Below are 22,148 nucleotides of genomic sequence, written 5' to 3'. Positions count from 1 at the left end.
AGAAAATGTAGCTTCTCCACCTTGTGGACAATCTGCAGCCTGCTGTATTTTGGTATAAATAAGAGTTCCCTGAGGTGCCCCGCATCTGAAAACGGCAGACTCTGTAATCAATAACCAATATCAGGAGGTAGAACACAAATAAAAATGATTAACGCCTGTACACACACACAGGTGTTCTCACTTGTGCCTGATTAGATCCCTCCTGAGGTCTGTGTGAGCATGTGCTGACTTGAATAGTTGCACCTGTGGCAGAAGTTACACCAGGCCTCTTTTTTTTTTTCACACCACTGGGAAAAGCACAGGTGTTACTACTAACACTAACACTGGGACTCATGCAGGAAGAGATACATGAACAAATCTCTTTTTATCATCTCTTATTTTCAGGGACTCTCTGATGTTTCTTCATTCTGCTCTTATCTTGGGTAAGAGTATAATTATTGTTTATAATTTATATTATCAGAATTAAAATTATGTTAATCCAAAACTAATTTATCATGTCAAGTTTTCTCTTTGAGCTGTAAGAGCTGAAAGCTGATAGTTTCAGTTTTGACATTTTCTATCACCAACTTGCATTGTACAGTGAATTTATGAGCACAAATCGACACACCTTGAATGAAATGTGTTTCCCTTATCAGATCAAATAAACATGTGCAGCACAGACAGACGTCAGTCTGAGGCAGCATGAAGAGTGACTGTGTACCGCTGAGAGCACAGACATTATACAACATGACACCACACAAAGTGCAACAGAAACATGTCATTTATAACACATCAGGTCTTTAAAAATCCAAGTGGGACAAAGCAGTGAAAATATTTAAATTGTTGACGCCGCTATTTCCCATTGCTACCCATGTTAAAAAAACATCCATGTCTTTTTGCTTGATGTCCACAAAAGTTGGATGCAGTGCAGTGAATGAACAAAAAGGATTCTTAACACTTAAGATGTGTAAGTGGATTGAAATAAACAAGTGGGCTCGTTTTCTTGCAACATCTTTCTGATGAAAACAAGTTTACAAGTTCATCACTGCCAACATTTTTATGGATTAGTGTCAATCTATATTCTTATATACAAGTATAATAATATAGCAGTATGAATTCTTATTTTAATAAGGTACATTATGGTAAGAAATGCCTTTGAACTACCACTTGACTCTTAGTTTTCTTCATTTATATTATAGGGGAGGCTTTTATGAGCAATAAACATTTGTTAGGTTCTCAGTTAACTCCTTTTTTCTAACAAAATGCATGTATGAAAAAGGCATTTTTGATTGGATCATATTTCATTTTCCAAACTTTCTTTTCATATTATTCATGAAGAGTTTTTTTCCTCATTCAGAACACAATGAAGACACAATGTCCCTTGCATTTGGTTATGTTGCAATTTGTGAGGACGACCCACACTTTTAAGTAAAATGCCCGGACTAACGTGTGTTTATCAATTTTAAATCTCAGATTTGATTAAAAATGTGATTATACACTTGTGTGTACTATTCCCAGCTCGGGGAGACAAGAGAAGAACATGGACATTGATCTGGAAATGTTGTCCTTTCGGGACTTTTATTTAGAAATTTTTCCATCCCAACTTTTGATGGGTACAAGGAAATGACAAGGCTGTGAATCACCATGGCAACAGTGTAAATTCCCAAATACCCACCGTACCCCGAGACATGACAGCTGGTTCGAAGAGCTTTTTCATTTCCTGTCAGAAACAGTCGGCGTTTTCTGGAATATGAGGCTTCCAAATGTTTCTCTGTTTTTTTTAGACTTTCCTTCAATCAATGTTAAGTCTCCTGGAAGTGTTTTTTTTTTTTCATGATATATTTTACTGTTTACACAGAAACACAAAAATAACGGGCTAAGTTACAAAGAGCACATGGCAAAATAGTCCGCTTATATTTCATAATTCACCTGTCCCACTGTGGAGCCTTGACCTCTTTATTCAATTCTCTTGTCCAGTCTGAAATTACTCTAAAACGGCGAGTCCTCCGACTTTCTTCAGGAGCAGACCTCCTCATCTTCCTCAGTTTAACATCTGCAAAGTCCTTCATCCCATAACAGGAACAGGAGAATTATGGGTAAGTGCTCGTCCATCTCTTTTAACCCCTTCCTCTGCCATCACAAGTTTTTTTTTTCCCTCCTTTATTCTTTGTTGTAAATTCATCATGAGAGCAGAAGTGACGGGGCAGTAGAAGAAGAAGAGAGGGCGTAGTAAATGGAAGAAGACGTGTTGGAGCGGCAGGCGGCCGGCGGGGCTAGAGGCCTATAGACTGCAGGGTTTGTCGCTCGGTGTTGTTGAGGTGGCCTGAGAACATGCTGTAACACGGCTGCTGGGCGAACTGTGTCAGGAAGTCTGTCAGGTAGGCCTGAGAGAAAAGACAGAGGATACAGATGTGTGATGAAGTGATAAACTGGAAACTGGATGAGGAGCACAGGGAGGGAACAACCAGGCTGGAGTTCACACAAATCCAGGTTCTGATTTACCAAATCAAAGAAGGATCTGATACCGAAACAGGTGCTCCTGAGGAACAGGTAGGAAACCAGTGTCCACAAAAAAGGGAATGGATGAAAGAAAAATCAAAACAAACTTAAAACAAAAGTTATAAGAACTTATTGTAGCTTTGGGCTGGAAAAAAAAAGAAAATTTCAAGGCACATGCAGCTTTTTAAAGAGTAAAATTCAAGCACTTCTCAACCACTTTCAAGGTATCTAAACCAAAAATTTCCAGACTCTTGAAGCCTTATCACATCTCAATTGCAAGGATGACAAAATGGGGAAAAAATGGGAAAATGCTGGAATGTATAATGGAAAAAAACACGCCCTTCATTTCTGTGTATGAAATAAAAAAACAAACATCCAAAACCCAAAGATTCATCACTTACTATCATAAATCACATAGAAAAACATCAAATCCTCCTTTAAGAAGCTGGAACCAGAAAATATTTGACGTGTTTCCTTTTCCTAATGAATTTGAATTTAAGCATATTTGTTACCTCAAAGAAATATTTAAATTTAAGTACTTTCCAAACTTGCAAGACTTTCTATGAACTCTGATTGTTGTTTGTTTGTAACTGTTTTTTTTCTCATGAATTAGAAACACAATTTCCATTTTGTTGACCACAACATTTAAGCAAGTCCTGGAAGGCAGCGCTGCACAATCAAGTAACAGTTACTCATCAGTAGCATTAAGTGTAAATTGCGTGCTTCACTCTTAAAGACTAATCCAGCTGGACTGGCACCATTTCACCCTAAAGCCTCTTTGGAACTGGAGCATCTGATCTGATTTGACACAGAAAACGCTCTTACACCGGCGTCGATTGCTGCATCTCGTAGAGAGGGCAGCGGCCATTTTGAAGGGTCAGCTTGTGGTGGCATATCTTTCACCATGGCACTCTCCCTAAACATTTTCCTTGGAGACAATGCCTTCCTTGTGCCGCTTATCTTAAGGGCATTTTTGACTGGCTGATTTAGCCTGAAGTACATTAGATGGTGAGCGGCACACGAGAAATCAGCTGTTAGGGGATATCTGTTTGACACCTGTTTTTAAACAATAGCTGACTAAGACACACAAACCTAAGGGAAGCAGACATTCTTCATGTGAATAGATAAGAAGAAGCGCTGAGAGATAAAGAAAACAATACACGATTATGTTTGAGTGTGATCCAAAATGTTTAAGGGAGGAAGAGACTCTTTAGAGCCTCAGAGGCACTTACTTTAGAGGCATCGACCATTGTTCCTCGGTCTAATCCTGGGATTGACTCAAGCTTGTTGATTGTTGTTGAATCAGAGATCAATAAACTTTGTATGGCAGAACTTGTTTCTCCTCCAGTGATACTTTCTTAGATGTTGGTTTGGACTTGGAAATATTTTTGATGTTTGATTTTTCCAGCAGGTTTAATAAGGTGTTGTGGATTTTAGTCCAGACCGCGCTGGCCTACTTTCTGAGACTTTTTGTCACGACAAGCTCCTACTGTTCCATAATAACACATCCCATCCCATATATTTCACTTTGTTTGCAAGAAATTAGATTTACATGCATTTTTATGCACATGATGGTCTGAGAGGATCTGTATTCTTTGGTCAGCACACTTGAGTTACATTCAGTTCCCACAGTTAGTGACCAGCAGGATGTTATTTAACGCCTCACACATTCCTGCACATAAGGGACGGTTAACATGACGATATGCCGTGAGGTTTACACCGTGGAGACTAATAGAAATATTTGAAATAAGACACGTGGAACTAAAAGTTTAGAGTTAGTGTACCTGCAAATCAATCTGATATATGGGGTCTTTCAAGGCGTCTGGATCATCCTCCTCATCATCCTCATAATAATCGTCATCTGTAAGACAGAAACACAGCAGCATATGGAGACTTAGTAACCCGAAACACGGCGCTACAATAATAAGCCGGTGGAACTGAAGGCAGACTACAGGAATAGCTCAGGCACAGGGGAGACACTCGTACCATATTTGTTGGATGCGATGAGATCAGAAAGCAGCTGCCCGGCAAGACCTTCGTCCTCCTCCTCATCGTCTTCCCCCTCTTCCGCCTCATTGTCCTCCCACATACCGCTGGAATCTGAGACAAACGGCAGCTGGTGACTGAAATGCCTGCTGTCCTGTTCTTTAGCTCACAGGCAACAAGAATTAAATAAAAGACACAGAACAAATCTGCAGTCTTTCAGTCAGTGACAGCAGTTTGCCACAATAAATAAATAAATAAATAAGTAGATAAACTAATCCCTCAATTTAAATCTCTTCTGACTGACAGAGATGTATGAATGCATGTTTTCTTTGAACTGATTTTGTCCTGCTTAGATAATTTTATATGTATTACAATCAAGGCATCCTTTTAAAGGAGAGCTTGTCCTCCCTGTTAAAATAAAGGTTTTAATAAAAAATAACAATTTTGTATTCACCTTGGCTCCAGTCTGCTGCATTTGCCCTGCTTGCGTTTGCTTCCACTACTGTTGACAGCTCATTGATGATCAATTTAAAGATCTTCACTAGTAAAGGAATGTTGGTCCACCTCTCTGGATCTGTGGAGGAGAAAAATACAGAGCTGAGTGTTAACAGCACACTCAGTCCTGTGGTACATCTCCTAATATGGCTGCATGGATGTAAAGGGATCGTTGTAACTTAAACTGTCTTGTTAAAACGTATCTGTTAAGCTTTTATGGTCATATTTTTAGATTCTACTATTTCTAGGTAATTTGTTGCCTCACTCTTGGCAGATTTGGAGCGTGTGCGGATGCCGTCTTCAGGGTTGTAGATCTCCTCTCCTTTCACCACGATGTCCTGCAGACGTTTGTCATCAGTGTTGAGACCGTGCTGCAGCAGCTTACAGAGAGCCACCGTGCTGCGAGAGAAAACAAACAAAGATGACAAAAGTGTAGGGAGTGGTGAGGGTGGAGAACAGAAAGAAAAAAGTCAAAGGGCTTTTATGACAGGTCTCCAGTGAGCCATTTCAGCTCCTGTCACAAGCACAACTATACTGGAAGCAGAAACTGTCAATTAATGTGGAAGACAAGACCCAATATCACCGGCGCTTGGTGCCCCAAACAAGGCTGAGCCAGTATCATACAGCTGCAGAGCCGCAGCGCCAGCAGCTTCAGCCTGAGTTTGTACATCAGAAGCCTGTCAGATGTCCTCAATTAGATGGAGTGAAAAACCAGCTGTGATAAAGATGAGGGAGACACAATGACTGTTTAAATTTGGGGATAATGGTGCACATTTCCAGACAGGCTCTCCTGGGGGCATTTATGATGTTGCACTCACTTGTACACAACAAAAGTGACAGATATTGTGTGAAGAATGACAAAAGAGAACCAGAGAGAGAAGTTCAAACTCTGCCTACACACAGCTGGCCAAGAACTGTGTGAAGTGGGTGTGAGTAACAGACTGTCAGTTTAGAAAATTTGCAAAAAACTGCTGCGCCTGCTCTGTAATTCTGAAGTAAGAAAGCTCTTCTCATGAAGAATTCTGACACCTTAACCTGCCCCACCTTTTAGTGAGACACAGCAGCAGATGTAGACATGTTGATGCCGCCATCTACAGGCAAAGAAAGCAATCATGGCTGCAGTTTTCACTCCTGTGCCACCTGCAGACAATGAATAAGTGCTTCTTCTCTTTCACAGGTTTTGTTTTAGTGTCCATGCAGACATTTATGTGGTTGTGGAAGCCAAAAGGCAAAAATAAACAAATTAAATGATTATTTACATCATTCCTTGAACTGTAATGTCTTTGGTGAAGGTGCTCACCCTCATCTTGTTGTGATTGAGTCATTTTATAAGCATGAAAGATTATTACAAAACAGGATAAAGGACTATCTGACCACAGAATGTAGGAGCTCTGTTACTGAATACTACTAATTCATTGCTTCATCTATTTTTGTTGGTTTCTTTTATGTGAAACTTTTTTTTGTTGTTGTTTTTATGTTCTTGGCCAAGCCTCCCTTGAAAAAGAAATTCTAAAGCTCAGTGGGAATATTCTTGGAAAAATAAAGGTAATATAAAGGTAGAGAAATATTAATAAAAACTAAAATATCCAAAGTAAAAATATATACTAAGAAAAATGTGCTAAAATTGCAAAAGCTTTTACTTTCTTTGCCTGGAAGTGGCGACACTGAACATGACTCTAAACTACCGTTGCCTTCTTTTCCTGTTGGTGGTGCAGATTAACATTTGTAAATGGCTGGGACTGATATGATGCGACTGACAGAGGGAGCTGAGCTAACAGGAGCAAGCTACTGACACGCTGCTAACTTTGACTACATGTATTTCATTAGTTCACAATCTAAAGCGTTGTAAATTCTTCACCTGATTGAAAATTTAGTCTTACCTGACTTTACCCTCGTACTGTCCGTAGAAAAGGTGCTGCCGGCTCATCCACTCTGTCATGACGAACTCCAGGGCAGGTTTCCCCGTAGGGCCGGGTAGACTGCACAAGAACTCCAAGAGAGGGTCCAGCTGGGAGTGAACCAGGTGGGCGAACACCATGATGAGAGACTGCAGACGGAGGAAGAGGAGGAGGAGAAATAATGAGGTAGTGAAGGTTAACTACCGCACTACCAACAAATAAAGACCAGGTCATGAAACAGATGAGGAAAACATTTGACAGCGTCTTTCTCCTCCAACCTGCATGACGCTCAGAGTCTCGGCTTGTTGCATCTTGCTCAGAATCGCTCGCAGTATCTGGTCCAGCTGTTCCCCAAGCTCCGTTCCTGCCCGAGAGATCAGCGTAGACACCAGCCTGCCCACGAAGGCAGCCGTGAATTCGGAAGTCCGGGGGTCAAGCAGCTGGTTGACCACCTGCATGACGTACCAGAGGCCGCTGTTCCCCTGCTCGTCCCGCCACTGAGCAATCTGCTCGAGGGCGACAGAGACGTACGCCCGCAGACACTCGCCGCCGTTCTGGAAAAAGAAAGGAGGTAGTGAAAGAGAAGAAGTACAAGGAGAATGAGAGGAGAGGCAACACAGAGTAAATCACAGCCACATGCTATAGATTCAAATAAAATATTTCTTCTTCATATTTAATGTGGGTTTACCTGCATTATCGTGTTGTCGTCAGTGCGTAAGGTGCACTGAGCCACCACAGGAAACGCCTGACACACCAGCATCTCTGACAGAGGAGGTTTGGTGTTTCTTACGACTGTGGTCAGGATGTCTATAGACGTCTGTGGTTCAGACAGAGGAGAAGAAAACTGAATTCTGTCATGAATGTTATGAAAAACTGGTGATTACTTTTCAGCTTGGACCTGTAACTTTTTCGGACACGTCATGTCTCGACAAACGGAAGTTCTAGATGAAAAATGTCAACGTGTCGGGTCATTAATTCACAGGGTTAAGAAGGAAACACTGGGTGAGGAAGACATGAGGAAATGGGTCAATTCCTGTTTTTTGTGTGGCTGATTGCTCATCTGGTTGCTGGCTGACATTATTTAACCAGATCATGACTAACACGAGGATAAACAGCACAAGCAAAGGCGCATAAATAATAAAAGTAAAGTACTGTACTGTGTTCAAAACAGTTTATTACATTCTGAATTTTACTACTAGGGTAGAAAATTAACTTTTCTAAACGTAAACATCTACCAGCCACTGAAAGATAAATGTTGAGATTCAGTATACTGTTATTTTGTGTCTGGAATCTACCAGGCACTTTCATATTTTACGAGCATTTGACTGGTGGCTGGTGCCAATTTCCAACCCTGACTACTACCAAACATTGCTATCATATTCATATAAAAGTTAATTTATCTACACAGTAGTTACTTCTCTTACTGTGGGCGTGATGACTGAAGTGATCATGACTGATCATCACACACCGAGTAGCTGCACATGAAGTTCTGAATTCACACCTTGTGTTCAGTCTATTAAACTGACTACAGACTGAAAAATGCAAAACATCACAGATGAACTGAGTGTTTATGCCAGATGGACAGCGTGCCCACACTACTAACTGTCTGCCCACTGCTGCAAATTATGTTAAGGTTTTTTGAAATACACTGGCTGACTGATCAGTGACTGCATGATTCTGCAAAGTTGCAGAAAAAGATTAGGGTACACTAATGTTATTAATGAAGTCTATTTACTGTATTTATAGAATGAGCTTCCAGTGGTTGCTGTGTAGGATTGTCTCTGACCTGTGTGATCCAAACATTTCCAATAAGTCCAAAAGTCATTATTTATTGAAAAAAGACAGATGTAATAATTTCCAAACTTCACAATATCTTTATATCTGACAAAATATGCTGCTAGTTGTGTAGTTGTGGCCGTTAGGCTTTCAAAAATGTTGTCACTCCTGTAAAAACTGTTTGCTCTCCCGCTTGAAGCTCACAAAGGGAGGCATGCAACTGTAATGGGACGGTGTAGCAGCAATCTAACAGCACCACAAATTAAATTTTCATAATCATACCTAAGGCTGCAACTAATAAATATTTGCATTGATGCGTTGATTTGTTTGGTCTCTAAAATGCCAGAAATATGTGAAAAATTGTAATCATCATAAGGTGTTCAAATGTCATATTGTTACTGTCATAGAGGAGTAAAGAAACATTCACATTTAAAAAGCTGGACTGAGTATTTAGATTTGTTTTCCTCAAGTTACTCAAATGGAATAATCAATTATCAAAATAGTTTGTGACAATTAAGAGATTGATAAATAGCAGCTCGAATCATAATCAAAAAAAAAAAATTCTGCTCTAATAAACAAAGACCATCTCATTGCATCTTTTTTTTTTTAATGTTGATGTCAACAAATATGATTCAAACCTTCATTTGAAAACCTCAATAGAACCTGTTGGTACAACCCTATGATTATCTATCTGTAAATTTCATTGAAATCTGGACACAGCATCAAGGTGCTGATCTTCAGAAACCGTCGACACAAGACAGGAGGACAGAATGACTTCATCATTGTCGGGCTCCGCTGCTCGTGGGGCAACAATCATATTAAACACCTGCTGCTTTGGAAAGGTGTGATTTTCTGTACACCTCCGTGTCTCTTCGTGCTCTGTCTACTTACAGCACAGAGTCCAGAGGGAATCTTGTCGGGTGGAGCCTGCATGATGCTGACCAGCGTGGGGATGAGGCGCATCTGCATGGGGCCCTGACAGCCTTCGATCTGGGCCAGTTCCTTAAAGATGTCCTGAGCCAGGGACGCCACCACAGGGTCTGAAGAGAAGAGAGGAGATGGGGTCTGAGAAAGGATAAGAGACTTATAAAAGCTATGTCTCTTAATGTAACGTGTGTCTCTGGAAAACACTTCATAAAGAGAAACTTGTTTTTGTCCTCACTGGTTCCGTTTTAGTCAAGTGAAAGTATGTAAGACAAGTCCTGAACCTCTTGATAACCTATTTAACCTTTAAAAGACAAATGATTTTATTTTTTAAAAAAAAAGTCTGACAGAGGCTGTGGTTAGTGAGGCTGCAGCAGTACCATTATTATATTTAAGGAAAATAGCGATGGTGAGGGGGCAGATCTTGTTTTCGGCGCTGGTGGTGAAGGCCGGGTCGACGGTGCAGACGATGCACAGAGTCTCCATGACAAGGGTGAGCACCTCTGAGCTGAACTGGGCGGCCAGTTGGACCAGTCCCTCTAGGATGCTGGGGAGGAAGGGCTGAAGGACGTGGGTGCTCTCTGACAGCTTCAGCTGATCACAATACCTGAAGATGGACATGATACTCAGAATCAGTATAAACCTGACATATTTATATCTTTATTATCATTTAGTGACACTTTAAGCGACAGTTCAACATTTTGGGAAAAACACTTGATCACTTTCTTGTTTCATGTCAAAATGGCTGCTGTGAAAAGGGTCTATCAGATGAGAGGATCGACACCATTCTCATGTCTAAACAGTACATGTATGTCTACAGTCAGCAGTCGCTTAGCTTAGCTTAGCATAAAGTCTGGAAACAGCTAGCTGGCTCTGTCCAAATGTAAGCGGATCTGTCTCCCTGCAATAAACATGTTACATATTGTTTGTTTAATGCACTCTGTTAACTTTGGACAGAGCCAGGCCAGCTGTTTCTACCCATTTTTAGTCTTAGACTAGGGCTGCACAATTTACCAAATATTAATCTTGATCACAATTTTGGCTTCCCACACTTAAATGAACAAGATTGACAGCTATGTGGCATATCAAATCAATGCTTTCTGAACCAACAGCTAGTCACTCTGCAGCCACAGCCTGTACAGAGTGATATAAAACAAAGAGTAGACGGGCATAACGAAAATCAAACGTCTGGACCAGAAGGCAAAGAGCTAGTCCCTCCAAATGTATCATCATCTTTTGTTTGGAAGTATTTAAAACTTAAGGTAAATGATGTTAAGCAAGAACAAATCACATGAAAGGAGGGCTTGAGACTTGTGTCTGCAATGCAAATCAAACAGAACAATTAATTAATAACAACATAATAATGACATAACAAACGTTACCTCACTGAATCACTGTCCATGTCCAGCGTCAACTCAGACATCCATAACAATGACACTGTACAGCACATCATCGTATGACTGCAGCACAGCTTGAAAGTTAAAGCAGTGCTCTGTTGATTACATTTTGGTACTATTTTATTGATATTTTGCTCGCAAGTGACGTGCAAAAGAACCAGTCTTATTTTGTTGCACAGATTTGTACATTAGCAGGAATGTTGCACAACATGAAAGTGAACACAATGCTCTGTTTATTTAAATGAAAAAGTGCAATATGTTCCTAAAACCAGTGAATAATCGTCATGATCAGTCTGTTCAATTTCAAATATTATCCAAGATTGTAAATTGTTGGCTCATGACAGACTGTGTACAGCTGTATTGTCAGCCGACTCGGCCAGTGTGCTGATGGACTGATATAGTTCCCCAGACTACAGCCTGCACTGTGGTTTCTGGCTCTGAGATAAAGTTATTCATACTTGCTGTGTTAGATCACAAAAATAATACAAGAACTCTGTGTCTGGGTGGCAGCTCAGTTAAAAACGGTCAAAAATACAGCTCGCTCACCCCCAGATGGCCCTGACCGCGGAGATGCGGACGGAGGGCGGCTGGCTGTCGTGGAGGCCGCTGACGGTGGCCTGGAGGAACTGCTGGATGAGCTCAGGAGACATGGCTGCTGTGAAGCGACTGGCCGCCCACAGAGCTCGGCCGAGGAGGAACGGAGACGCCGCTGGACAAGACAAAACGAAAACAAGAGACAGCAGTGAAGAGAAACAACAGAGACGTGTTTATTTTGAACAGGAATTTAAATTCAGCGATTTCATTTTTCTTTTTATTAGTAATGTGTAAGAGGAACTTCAGAGTAATTAGACCTTTAGAAAACTACAGGGGGTCAATTCAGGACTCACCTGCCAGGTTGAGATCAGCGAGGATAACACTGGCCAGGAAACCATGCATATCAAACTGAATACGGCCGTTCTTCACGTTCTCTGTGATGATGGTTTTGACAGAGCCGAGGGCCAACATGCAGGCCTCATGGATCTTCCACCTGGTTCAAAAACAAACAAACAAAAAGAATTTTACTTAAGACTTAAAAGCACTGGTTTGCAGACATGAAATCAAATGCACAAAAAACAGTTGTCATGCATGACATTTAGACTTGTTTGTCCTCAACTGCAGAAATGTGGCTTGAAGACCAGACATTGAGATGTAGACAGATAGAGAAAGAGTCGGCGTTTCTCCTCACCAGTGCTCGTTGCCGCTGTTTTTGGCCTGCTCTGCCTCCTGGAGGTGTCTGGTCGCTGCCGCCGCCAGTGCTGCTGCGCTCTCATTCTGAAACTCTGCAGCTACAGCCTGCGATTACAGGTCAAAGGCCACCATCATTATACACTCTCTCAGCATGGACCAGAGGCTGCAAAATGAGCTGATGAACAGAGAGTTGCTATGAAACCGCAGAAAACTTCCACATGCTGGACATTTCTGACCTGTTTTACACGTGACTGCACTGCTCGGCATTCGTCTGATTCACAGAAAATCTCTGTTCATAAATAAACAACAGTTTCCAGTCCTTTTCAAAGACTAGGGCGACGTGGTTTAACAGATGCCTCGAGTGTTTGCGGAGGCTGTGTGTGTGGGAGAAGAGAAAAGAGAGCAAGGAGGCGTGTTTTTCAGGACTCCAGGATGCGTAGAAACATTTGCCTAGCAGGCATGAATGTCCTCCCATCCTCTGACTTAGCAAAATATAGCTGATAGTTAAATTTTTGTTCTCATTTTCCTTCTCCTTTGACTTGATTAGAGAACAGACTTAATATGTTTTTGATAACATCATAATATGCATGATATATTACTGGATTTATTCAGGTTCATACAAGTTAAATTTAAGACTTCTTCTTACTCTTATAATGCAAATTAATTTGACCTATTTCATGACTAAACTGGCAAAGAGTTCCTTAATTTCATAGTTCAATTAACTTCATTCAGTCTTTTTGTATCATTTCATGGCTTTTGTCTGATTGGTGACACATACGCTTTGTAGTAAGTTCAAAGTGATCATCTGTCATGCTGCTCATCACTGTAATCAAACAAGTATTTAAGCAGTAAGTGAAGACGGTGTGCAGGAGTTCTTCTCATTGTTTTAAAGTTGCACCTTCCTCTGTCACACATTCACGTGTGCAGAGATATTTTCCAAAACATTTCTGCCTAATTCTTACTGTGTTTTGTAGGAAACTAATGGCCGAAATTACTTTCTTATCGTTGCTGATTAGTAACTCTTTTTAATCCTTTTCAACAGTAAATATTTGTAAAACCAATAGATCTTACCGGCCTGTGGTTGGCCAGAGTCTCCTGTCAGGAACTAGATTTTCTAAAGCCAAGAGCAGCCAAGAGGAGAAGCAGAGGTCACTTTAATTTCACTACACTTAAAGGTCATTATTGAACTTTTGCTGGGTGATGCCAAAAATAAACTGCCTACCCCTGTTTTAACTTTTTCACTTTCTGATTCATCAGGGAAAATCCCTGTACTCACACAAAGACACAAACAGCCTGTGTTCTTTTTTGGCTGAAGATGATTAGTTGTGAATTTACTGAAGAAGATTTAGTTTGTTTTTTTTCTCACCAGCAGCAGGTCCTGAGCAGAGATCCTGACAGAGTAGGAGAAGGTGTCATCATCCTCGTCCTCTACAAACTGCTGAGGGTTAGCCGTCCACACTTTGATCTTAAGAAACAGGAGGGCAACCAATCAGGCCTGAAACCAGTGAATCACCCTAAATATAAATGCTGGATTTACTTATACTTTCATCTATGTGTTCAGGTCCTCACCTGGTCTTCAGTGATCTGCATGTACAGGATGATGTAGTAGATGAGCTCGGGCAGAGCTTTCTTCACTGTGCTCTTAAACTTGTTGTTCTCCAGCAGCGTGTGAACAAACTCAAAGATGCTGAACACCAGATTCTCAAAACCCAAAACTTCACCTGCGAAAAAACATAAGCAAGGGAAAAAAAAAAAATCAGCAAATAATGCCAGAAGAGTGAAAAAGGTGCTTTTACTGTAAACCAGGTGGATAAAAAAAGTGATAAGGATGATGTGAATTCTTCTCACCATCAGAGTCTATGGGGTCGTCCACTTCCTCTGTGTAATTGACTTCTGTTCTCACATAAGTGAACATTTGGTTAAGGAATAACTTGACTAAGAAGAATCATTTTCGGTCTCCTTTTCATCTCGTTAGTACTCTTCATCTCACAGGATTTTCATATTTCTGTCATGACTTGGAGTATCATTAGGCACTCACACCTCTTGCTTAAGATTTAAGTCTTATTTATTTCTTCAAAAATGTATTTCAGAAGACGAAATTTACAGTGTGTGTTAAGTTTTCTTCTTAAGGTTAACGTGTTTGATCTTGCTGAGCAAGCAGGTGAATTCCATGTAACAGCACGAGCTGTTGCAGTGAGGTGGATTAGTCATTTCGAAGAAATGACGTTCTGTAACCAAAAAGCCACAAACACCAATCTCACAACTGTTTGAGCCAAATGCCTAAAAGGAAGTAAAGCCTCTGGTTTCATCCCGTTTTTTTCTCACCTCAAAAGGAACTTTTTCACTCACTGGTCCAGAGAATGCTTTTACAAAAGAGCCGGCCCCTGAAAGTCAAAGATTTGAGTCATTAGTCGGAGACTCACTGTGTCATTTTTTTTTTTTTTTGTTTTCTCAGTCAGTGTGCACTTCAGGGGACCAAAATGTCCCCTGAAGTAGCTGAAGAGTGAGCACTCCTCGCTTTTTCTCCAGGATATAATCATTCCACTACGTCAAGTCGTCCTGTCTGCTCTGTGAAGATGTCTGTGATGGGTGCAGGCACCAGGACTCAGGGTGAGTCCAAAGGCCTAAACATACTCCCAGACAGACGCATACACAGACAGCTGAGGACAGCGTGGACGAGTAATTGTGAGTGAGATGGAGGACAGTGCCTGGTAAATCTCCGAGGTAACTTCATCTTGTGCTTTCTGCTTAAGTGATGAATTCACAGATAATAAATATAGATATAGTATCTGTGTTCTGTTTGATATATAGTTGTTGCACATTTCTGATTAGTATTTCACACACATCGACTTGAAGGGAATCCATTTAAGAGTATAAATCCAGGCTTTAACTTGGCTTGTTTACCACATTAAATATGAACCTCACTGTCAAAAATCTGGCGGTTCAATAAAGCGTTGCCTGATTGTCTATAAGAAATATTGGAAGAATAATCAAATATACATTTTGAACAGCCAAATTCAATTTGACAGACAAAACTCTGAGTCAACACAGACAGCTGTAGTTATTTCCCAGCAAGAACTGAGCTGTGAATACACAGCTGTAAAGGATATAAAGCTGCACTTTCAGTCAGTGTATTCCATACAATGGGTAATATCTGCTGCATGGAGGCCACCATGGGTTTGGGGAAGTTCTTCACCAATGCTGTTACTGCCTGATGAAGAATAAGAAAAAGAAATACAGATTTAAAGACTCAATTGAAGATACTGTGTATAAAATAATTACATATCACTCATCTTATCTTGTTTCTTGAATTAATAAATATAACTAACAACTACTACGTGCCATAATCGCACTACAGTTCCAAAAACATTACTTTTCTCCCCATTTCATGTCTTTCTCTCCTCTGACACTAAAAAACTTGGTTTCAGACATTTGGCGGTCAAGCTCAGCAACCACTCGATGGCTCTTTGGTCTGAAGAGTCGCTCACCTTGAGGACTTCCATCTTGAGACCGCTATCAGATGAGGGTCCGTCAGGCATCTGCAGAGCCTGCACAAACGCTTCTGTGAACTGCTGCACCACTGGGAAGATCAATGCTTTCGCGGCACCCTACACACACACACACACACACACACACACACAAACAGGGAGGTAAATAAATACAAATACAAATGTGATTCTGGAACAAACCAGCACAACTTAAAGACAGTTTCACAAACACTGATGTAAATAAATTGCCAATAAGTTAATCTCTTTTAAAGTACTTTTCCAGGGGAAATGACAGTTAATTAAAAGTACAAATGTTGAATTAATTTAAACTATAATTATTCATATAATATGTGAAAGAAAATCATACTTAATCTGTGACTGCCTCACCTTCTCAAGCTCTTCAATAGCACAGATGAGGTTGGCACAGGTGGTGAAGATCTCCACGGCTCTGGATCGGGTGCGAATACTGTAAACCTGCAACAGTTAAGCAACGATTAAAGGCGGTCCAAACATCATGTCAGTCGAGACAGCGCAAAACAGTATTATTATTGGTAACTTAAAGCAGTTCAGTTCACACTGGTAATTGACTAAATTTTCATATCTAGAAACAAACAAACGGCTAAAATACACTGACTGTAATCCTCGCTAGGTGGGGAATGTACAAAGTGTTGGAGCTTCACTTTAAGAGTTGTAGTAATACCTCAGCCATGGTGAAGATCTTGTACATTTCAGGCAAGATGACTGGAGCCACCAGCGGCATTTGTGTGTCTGTCACCTCCCGGGTAAACTCTGAATATATCAGACAAACAACAGGTTGTTACACAAACAAAAGACACGTAAAATTTACATGTGATGTTCTTTTTTATACTTAATGTCTTAGGTAGCACTGTACATTACAGGTCACTTAACATGTGTAAACTGCAAATACATTGAGCTAGAATGTTTTTTAAAAAATGTATTTGGGAAAGGAGGTTGTGCTTCAACAATGGGATTCTCAGTGGAGTACTAAACTCAAAATCCGGTGAGCATGTTCCAAAGAAATTGAAAAGGTAGCACCTCTCGGGTTTTCAAGTTAAGGAGGACGAAATACTCACATTTCGCTTGTTTATTTGGCTCACATCACAGGTCACACATCTCTGGGATGAGAGCCAGAAACAAGTGAAACTGTGAAGCGAGCCAAAAACACAAGTGAAATGTGAGCATTTTGTCCTCCTCGACTCGAAAACTTCAGATGTGCTACCTTTTAAATTTCTTGAAATGTGCTTAAAAATGTGTTGTTACAACAGATCAGCATCAGATTACAGGATGTTCAGCATATCGTCACCAATGAATACAGGAAAGTGCAGTTTAAACATAAATTCAAATGAGCTGGAGTCTGAAATGAAATGAATGTGTAGATACTTGCATGTAAACAAGTCATGTATTTAAGGGTGTGGCAAAATGCTTTGCAGCAGTGTTTCCTTTTTTATGGCAACCAACTTTTTAAGGGCAACAAACTAGCACTACCCAACTCACAGTATGCCTTACAAATCAATCTGTGTATAAATGCCATTATTAATTTACCTTATATTATAGTGACACCTATTATTGAACACACACACATTTTAAATGCTTAAATGCATTTAGGCTGAGTTAACATCAGGAAAACAATATAGGACATTTTAGCCTACTTCATGAGAAGAAGTAAGTGGCGCATCTCATTACATACCTGTGAGGACCCTCATGGCCCCGTGCACAGCGTTGACGTCTCCACTGACCAGCATCTCCATCAGCAGCGTGAACAGCTGTGGCCAGGCCTCAGGCCAGTCCCAGTGGGCGATGGCCGACACGGCGTACGCAACACTGGAGCGGACTTTGCTGATCGCCTCTCGCAAACCGTTTGGCAGCAGCTCTCTGATGGCAGCTTTAGCCTGGAGGGGTACAAAAGGATTTTGGCAAAATTCAGCTCAAAATGCCCCCAGAGGTTTAGTTAAAACTGTGTGCAAGAATACTTTGGAGAGATAAAACGTCCGCCAGTAGCAGACAAAACAAATGTGTTTAAGGTGAAGAGTTGTTTACCTGATCTGTTGTTTCAGGAGGCCTGAACTTCTCTGACTGGGAACACCAGTGAGTCTCCACATACTGCTTCAGGATGACTGATGCTAACTGCAAACAAAACAGCCGCAATGGATGATATTTGTTAAGTAGCACATAAGTGATGCAGGTTATCACAGTCAGGGACACAATCAGGACAAAAGATAAGCAGATTGTGATCAATAATGTCAGATTAAGCGTATGAGACCTTCATTTAACATGCATGTGTGTGGTTTGGACATCTTTCCCTCCCCTGCAAAAATCTTTTACACTCACCTGACGGATTGCGAGCGCTCCCTGTGGATCAACTGTGAGTTCTGCCAGGTGGACACCAAACTCTACGACATGAGGAAAAATAAAGGAAAAAATACATGAGTTATTAATAAAAATTAGAGAGCTCAGAACACATATCTTATACAATAAGAATGTGAGAGTAAAAGAATAATATAAAGTAAAAGAATGAGGGCAGGATTCAAAATATTAACATATGACAGGATTATTTTTTATAACGCAGAATTAAACTGGGTGCAATGAGGATTTTAAGACACTGATAATCAAGAAAACACAATTCCAGTCTGTGTCACAATGCAAAAAAAGAATGCAAGACTAACACAAATATATCCACACAACCTGAAGGCTGTAAGTACTGCAAAAGATACCTCTACTAAATACAGACTTGAATAAGGGTTATGTTGTTGTTGTTGTTGTCGTCGTGGCAGATGCTGTGGTTATTATTTAAGCTGTTTAAATAATTTGTTTTCACTATGACAATTACTAAGAGTTTCTTCTTGTTTTATGTTTAATTCCTGGGAATATTAAATAGCTGTGTGCAGCATGATGACAATATTACTCTGCGTACTGCTAAGTAAAACAATATCAATAACAACTGATCATTTTCAATGACCTATTTTTAATAGAGACCAAAAGAAAAAGGTTGAATTTAATCAATCATTCAATCAATGCATATTGTTTTATTACCCAGGCCTAATACCAAGAAAAAAGCCCAAGTATTAGGGATGCACCGATAACAGTGTAAGTCCAATACTTATAAAATACCTGTCTCAGTACTTGGTATTGGAAAGTGCCCAAACGTAAGTACTTGTAGGAGGAGGAGTATCAGTGCATATTAGCAGAAGGGATAAACATGAACCAGTATCTTGGCTGGAGCTAAATAAAACAAATGCCGTACCTCAATAAATGACGACACTGACACAGTTTGGTTTGAAGACTGAAAACGGTGCATTAACCCACTGATCTGTGAAGCTAACAGAGCACAGTGTTTGAACCTGGCTTGACAGGCATGTAGAGAGATTAACACACAGTTCAGGATCAGCATCAACCTCAACTCTGAACCCACTCTCTCTCAGTGGGTTTTACTCAGAGTGACATCAGGCGCCAGAAGACAATGTTAGTGCTGACAATCCTACAAAGTGGCTGCCTTAGAGAGGGGCCAGCGGAAAGGGCCGGCCCCGCTGCGACGCTGCGGTACAGCCGACAGACAGCGTGCACAATTAGCCTTTCACCAGGGGCACGAGGATCGCAGGACAGACAATGGAAAGTCTAGTGGAGTATAAGCTGCAGACACTAGGTATATACTGTATCCATCTGTCCCATTCGAGGTCTTTATCACAGTAAAATACAATGATTTGCTATGGATATTATCACAACACTACACCAACTGTCAACAATTGTTTACATAGGGTATATTGTTAAGTTCATGTCCAAGGTGGTTGTGAATTCCATCAACTATGTTTGAGACCTTTAATGGTCATTTTAATTCCAATTAAGACAGAAACAGACCAATTCTGTCACTACAAACTAAAAACAGTAGGGTTATAACAACACCAAAAACGTGACAATATTTTATTGCAATATTAAAAAACAAAGAAAAATGACAACTTGACAAAAAACTGGTGCAATAAAATTAGAAATCTGATGAGTACAGCATTTTCTTGTTTGTATATTTTTTGTTTTTTCTTTTAGACCTAAGCATGTGCAAAAAAAGTCATGAATTGTCAAAATTTGGCAGAAAATTCTTGAATCATGTATGTACAATTGTAAACCAAAAACAATGTAGTAATTAGCAGCAGTCCTTTGATAAATAAAGTACTTTTTTGATGGGGATAACACAATTTTGCATAGTTCAAATTCAGAGCATGTATATCTGTTGCTAATTATCAACTCATTTCCCGAGACAAAGGCTTTAACATGTAGGCCTACAGATATCACCACACTGCAGGATCAAGAGATTTCTTCATTGTGATATTCGATATAGTATATTGTTACATCCCTGAAACACAGAATTACAAAATCGGTTGTTCAACTGTTTATTTAGCTACTAGATGATAGAGTACATAACTGGTTTAATTCACGCCTCGAGATGTTTCCAGGGCACTCAGACACCTTTGTGACACTTGCTAATTTCAGACAGTTATAAAAGTGAGACACAATGGGCTGCTATTCTGCTATGACCCTTGAAAAACAGACTGTTGCTAAGGACAAAGATCTGATCATAGAATCTAGAGGAACCATAAAATCATTGTTACATCACTACAATCATTTTAAAATTAATAATTTGTATCAAATCATTGATTTTTTTTAAACATATCTCTGTAAAAAAAAAAAGTAGGATAATGTACAGTGAGCAGGTCATTATTGTAACATAAATCCTGACAGGACGGTGAAGGACTTGAACAGAAAAACTTGGACTGTTTGTCCTCTTTGTCCCTCTCACATCCTGATGCTGCTGCTGCTACTAATGATGATGATGGTGATGGTGATGCAGCCTGTAAGGCGGGATCCGCGGCAGGAGCCCTTGGGAGACAACTTCGCGGGAAAATCTGTCAAGGGGAATTCGGTGGTTGCCATAGCGACCACGGGATAATTTAATAAGACGCAGTTAGGGAGTAATATTAGCATACTTTTGAGACTACTGTAAAGCGGTTGGCATTTTACACATTACAGCTCTTAAAGTGCATAAACTGTTTTAGTTAAGGTGGCTAAAGGTTAAGAACAATGATGGGTCTGTTGCTGTCATCCCCCCCGTTTCCAAGTGACGTTTTTTGATTCGAATGCGCTCAAGACGTCGGAGGTTGTGAGTGTAACGGGTAGAATTGTGAAGTTGTTAGACACATTTCCACATGTAACGGTGAAGTAAGTGTAAATTAGCGCTAACGTAACGATTTTACTGAAGCAGGAGGGTGAAGCAGTGTCCACCTTTTTGCTGTGCCGTCGGGGCCGGGGTCCACACAGTCCCCATGTGCTTAATATAACTTTCAGACTCGCTAACGTTAATAGTTATACTTGCGATACAGTTAGCTTGTCTGACCATGTCAGTCTGAGCAAGATGAGACAACTCACCCGATGAGTTGTGGTAAGTTACGGAGAACACATTTTCATGAGCTTTCAAGCTAACTTGGTCATCTGTAACTTCTGAAAATATGGCCTAACGTTAGCTACATGAAGCCAATTTTCTTCTTTAGGATGGCGAAGCAATGACCCGCCCTGCTCCGCCTCTGATTGGCTTAGTACTCGCTGCCTTCGTTGGTTTGATTGGGTAGGTTTAGGCATGAGGAGTGAGGATTGGTAATAATATCAGGGTGAACCAATCACACGCGGACTGGGGCGGGTCATCCCATCACCATCCTAAGTAAAGAAACATCGCCCACTGGGAGCCAAGACAGTTCCCCGGCTAACATTTTGACTGTTAGCTACTTCTCAGCCTAGCAGATAGAGCCAAAGTTAGCACTGGTGAAAGCAGGAGACAGCTGTCCCCTCATAACTCGTTTTAGCAGAGGTCCTTGCCGCCAACACCGGGTACACAGCCGCCGTTAACCCCCTAAAACCAGCGTTTATAAAGTGGCCACCACTCACCTTCTGTCACTTCCAGCACTTTGATCTGCTCCTCCGCGGCGGCGCGCACCTCTTGAACTGGGGACAGGATGGCCGTCAGCGTCTCGATCAGAGCTTCCTTCAGTCCCTGCTGGACCTGGCCGGACCGTGCAGCACCCGCCGCACTCATGCCTGCTGTCTTTTCACCCGCCGCAGCCCGCTACAGAGTCACAGTCCACCACCACCACCCGGGGAGGAGCAGAGAGCCACAGTCAGCCTCAGAGGCGAAGCGCGCCAATGCATGGAAACGTGGAGGCGGGGTTTACGGGAGGAAGCACATTCTGTCCTCCGGTTCGGCCCACGTGTTTTTATATGTCTGTTTTTGTTTTTAAAACTCTGGCTCCCTCTTGTGGAGCGGGGGAAAACGATGCCTTCAACTGCCGGCTTAAATATTATGGGATGACTATACTGTAGAAGCAAATAATTGGGTTTAAAAGGCATTCTTTGTTGGACCTTCCTGCCTATTGTGCAGCGCTACTCTAAATAATCACTTTACCCTGTGCAGTATATTGTAT

At 40.9% G+C, this 22,148-nt stretch overlaps 1 protein-coding gene across 1 annotated transcript; it reads right to left on the bottom strand.

The window, feature by feature from the left end:
* Positions 1-1,530: 1,530 nt before the first annotated feature.
* On the bottom strand, positions 1,531-22,148 carry ipo9 (importin 9). The gene is made up of 24 exons (XM_084737553.1): positions 21,616-22,148; positions 18,019-18,080; positions 17,728-17,814; positions 17,378-17,579; positions 16,370-16,458; positions 16,057-16,143; positions 15,670-15,789; positions 15,292-15,392; positions 14,030-14,088; positions 13,751-13,902; positions 13,548-13,646; positions 12,180-12,286; positions 11,842-11,981; positions 11,501-11,663; positions 9,938-10,164; positions 9,525-9,673; positions 7,546-7,674; positions 7,136-7,411; positions 6,840-7,006; positions 5,225-5,358; positions 4,919-5,038; positions 4,465-4,578; positions 4,263-4,339; positions 1,531-2,363 (listed from the first exon to the last, which is right to left on the bottom strand). The coding sequence occupies exons 1-24, from the start codon at positions 21,761-21,763 to the stop codon at positions 2,253-2,255; spliced, it is 3,120 nt and encodes a 1,039-aa protein (XP_084593679.1). The 5' UTR covers positions 21,764-22,148; the 3' UTR covers positions 1,531-2,252.

Source organism: Lutjanus erythropterus, chromosome 2, assembly GCF_056507025.1.
Source record: "Lutjanus erythropterus isolate fLutEry1 chromosome 2, fLutEry1.hap2, whole genome shotgun sequence".
NCBI lineage: Eukaryota > Metazoa > Chordata > Actinopteri > Lutjaniformes > Lutjanidae > Lutjanus > Lutjanus erythropterus.
Note: the sequence above shows the minus strand (reverse complement) of the source record. Positions and strands in the feature narration are given on the sequence as shown.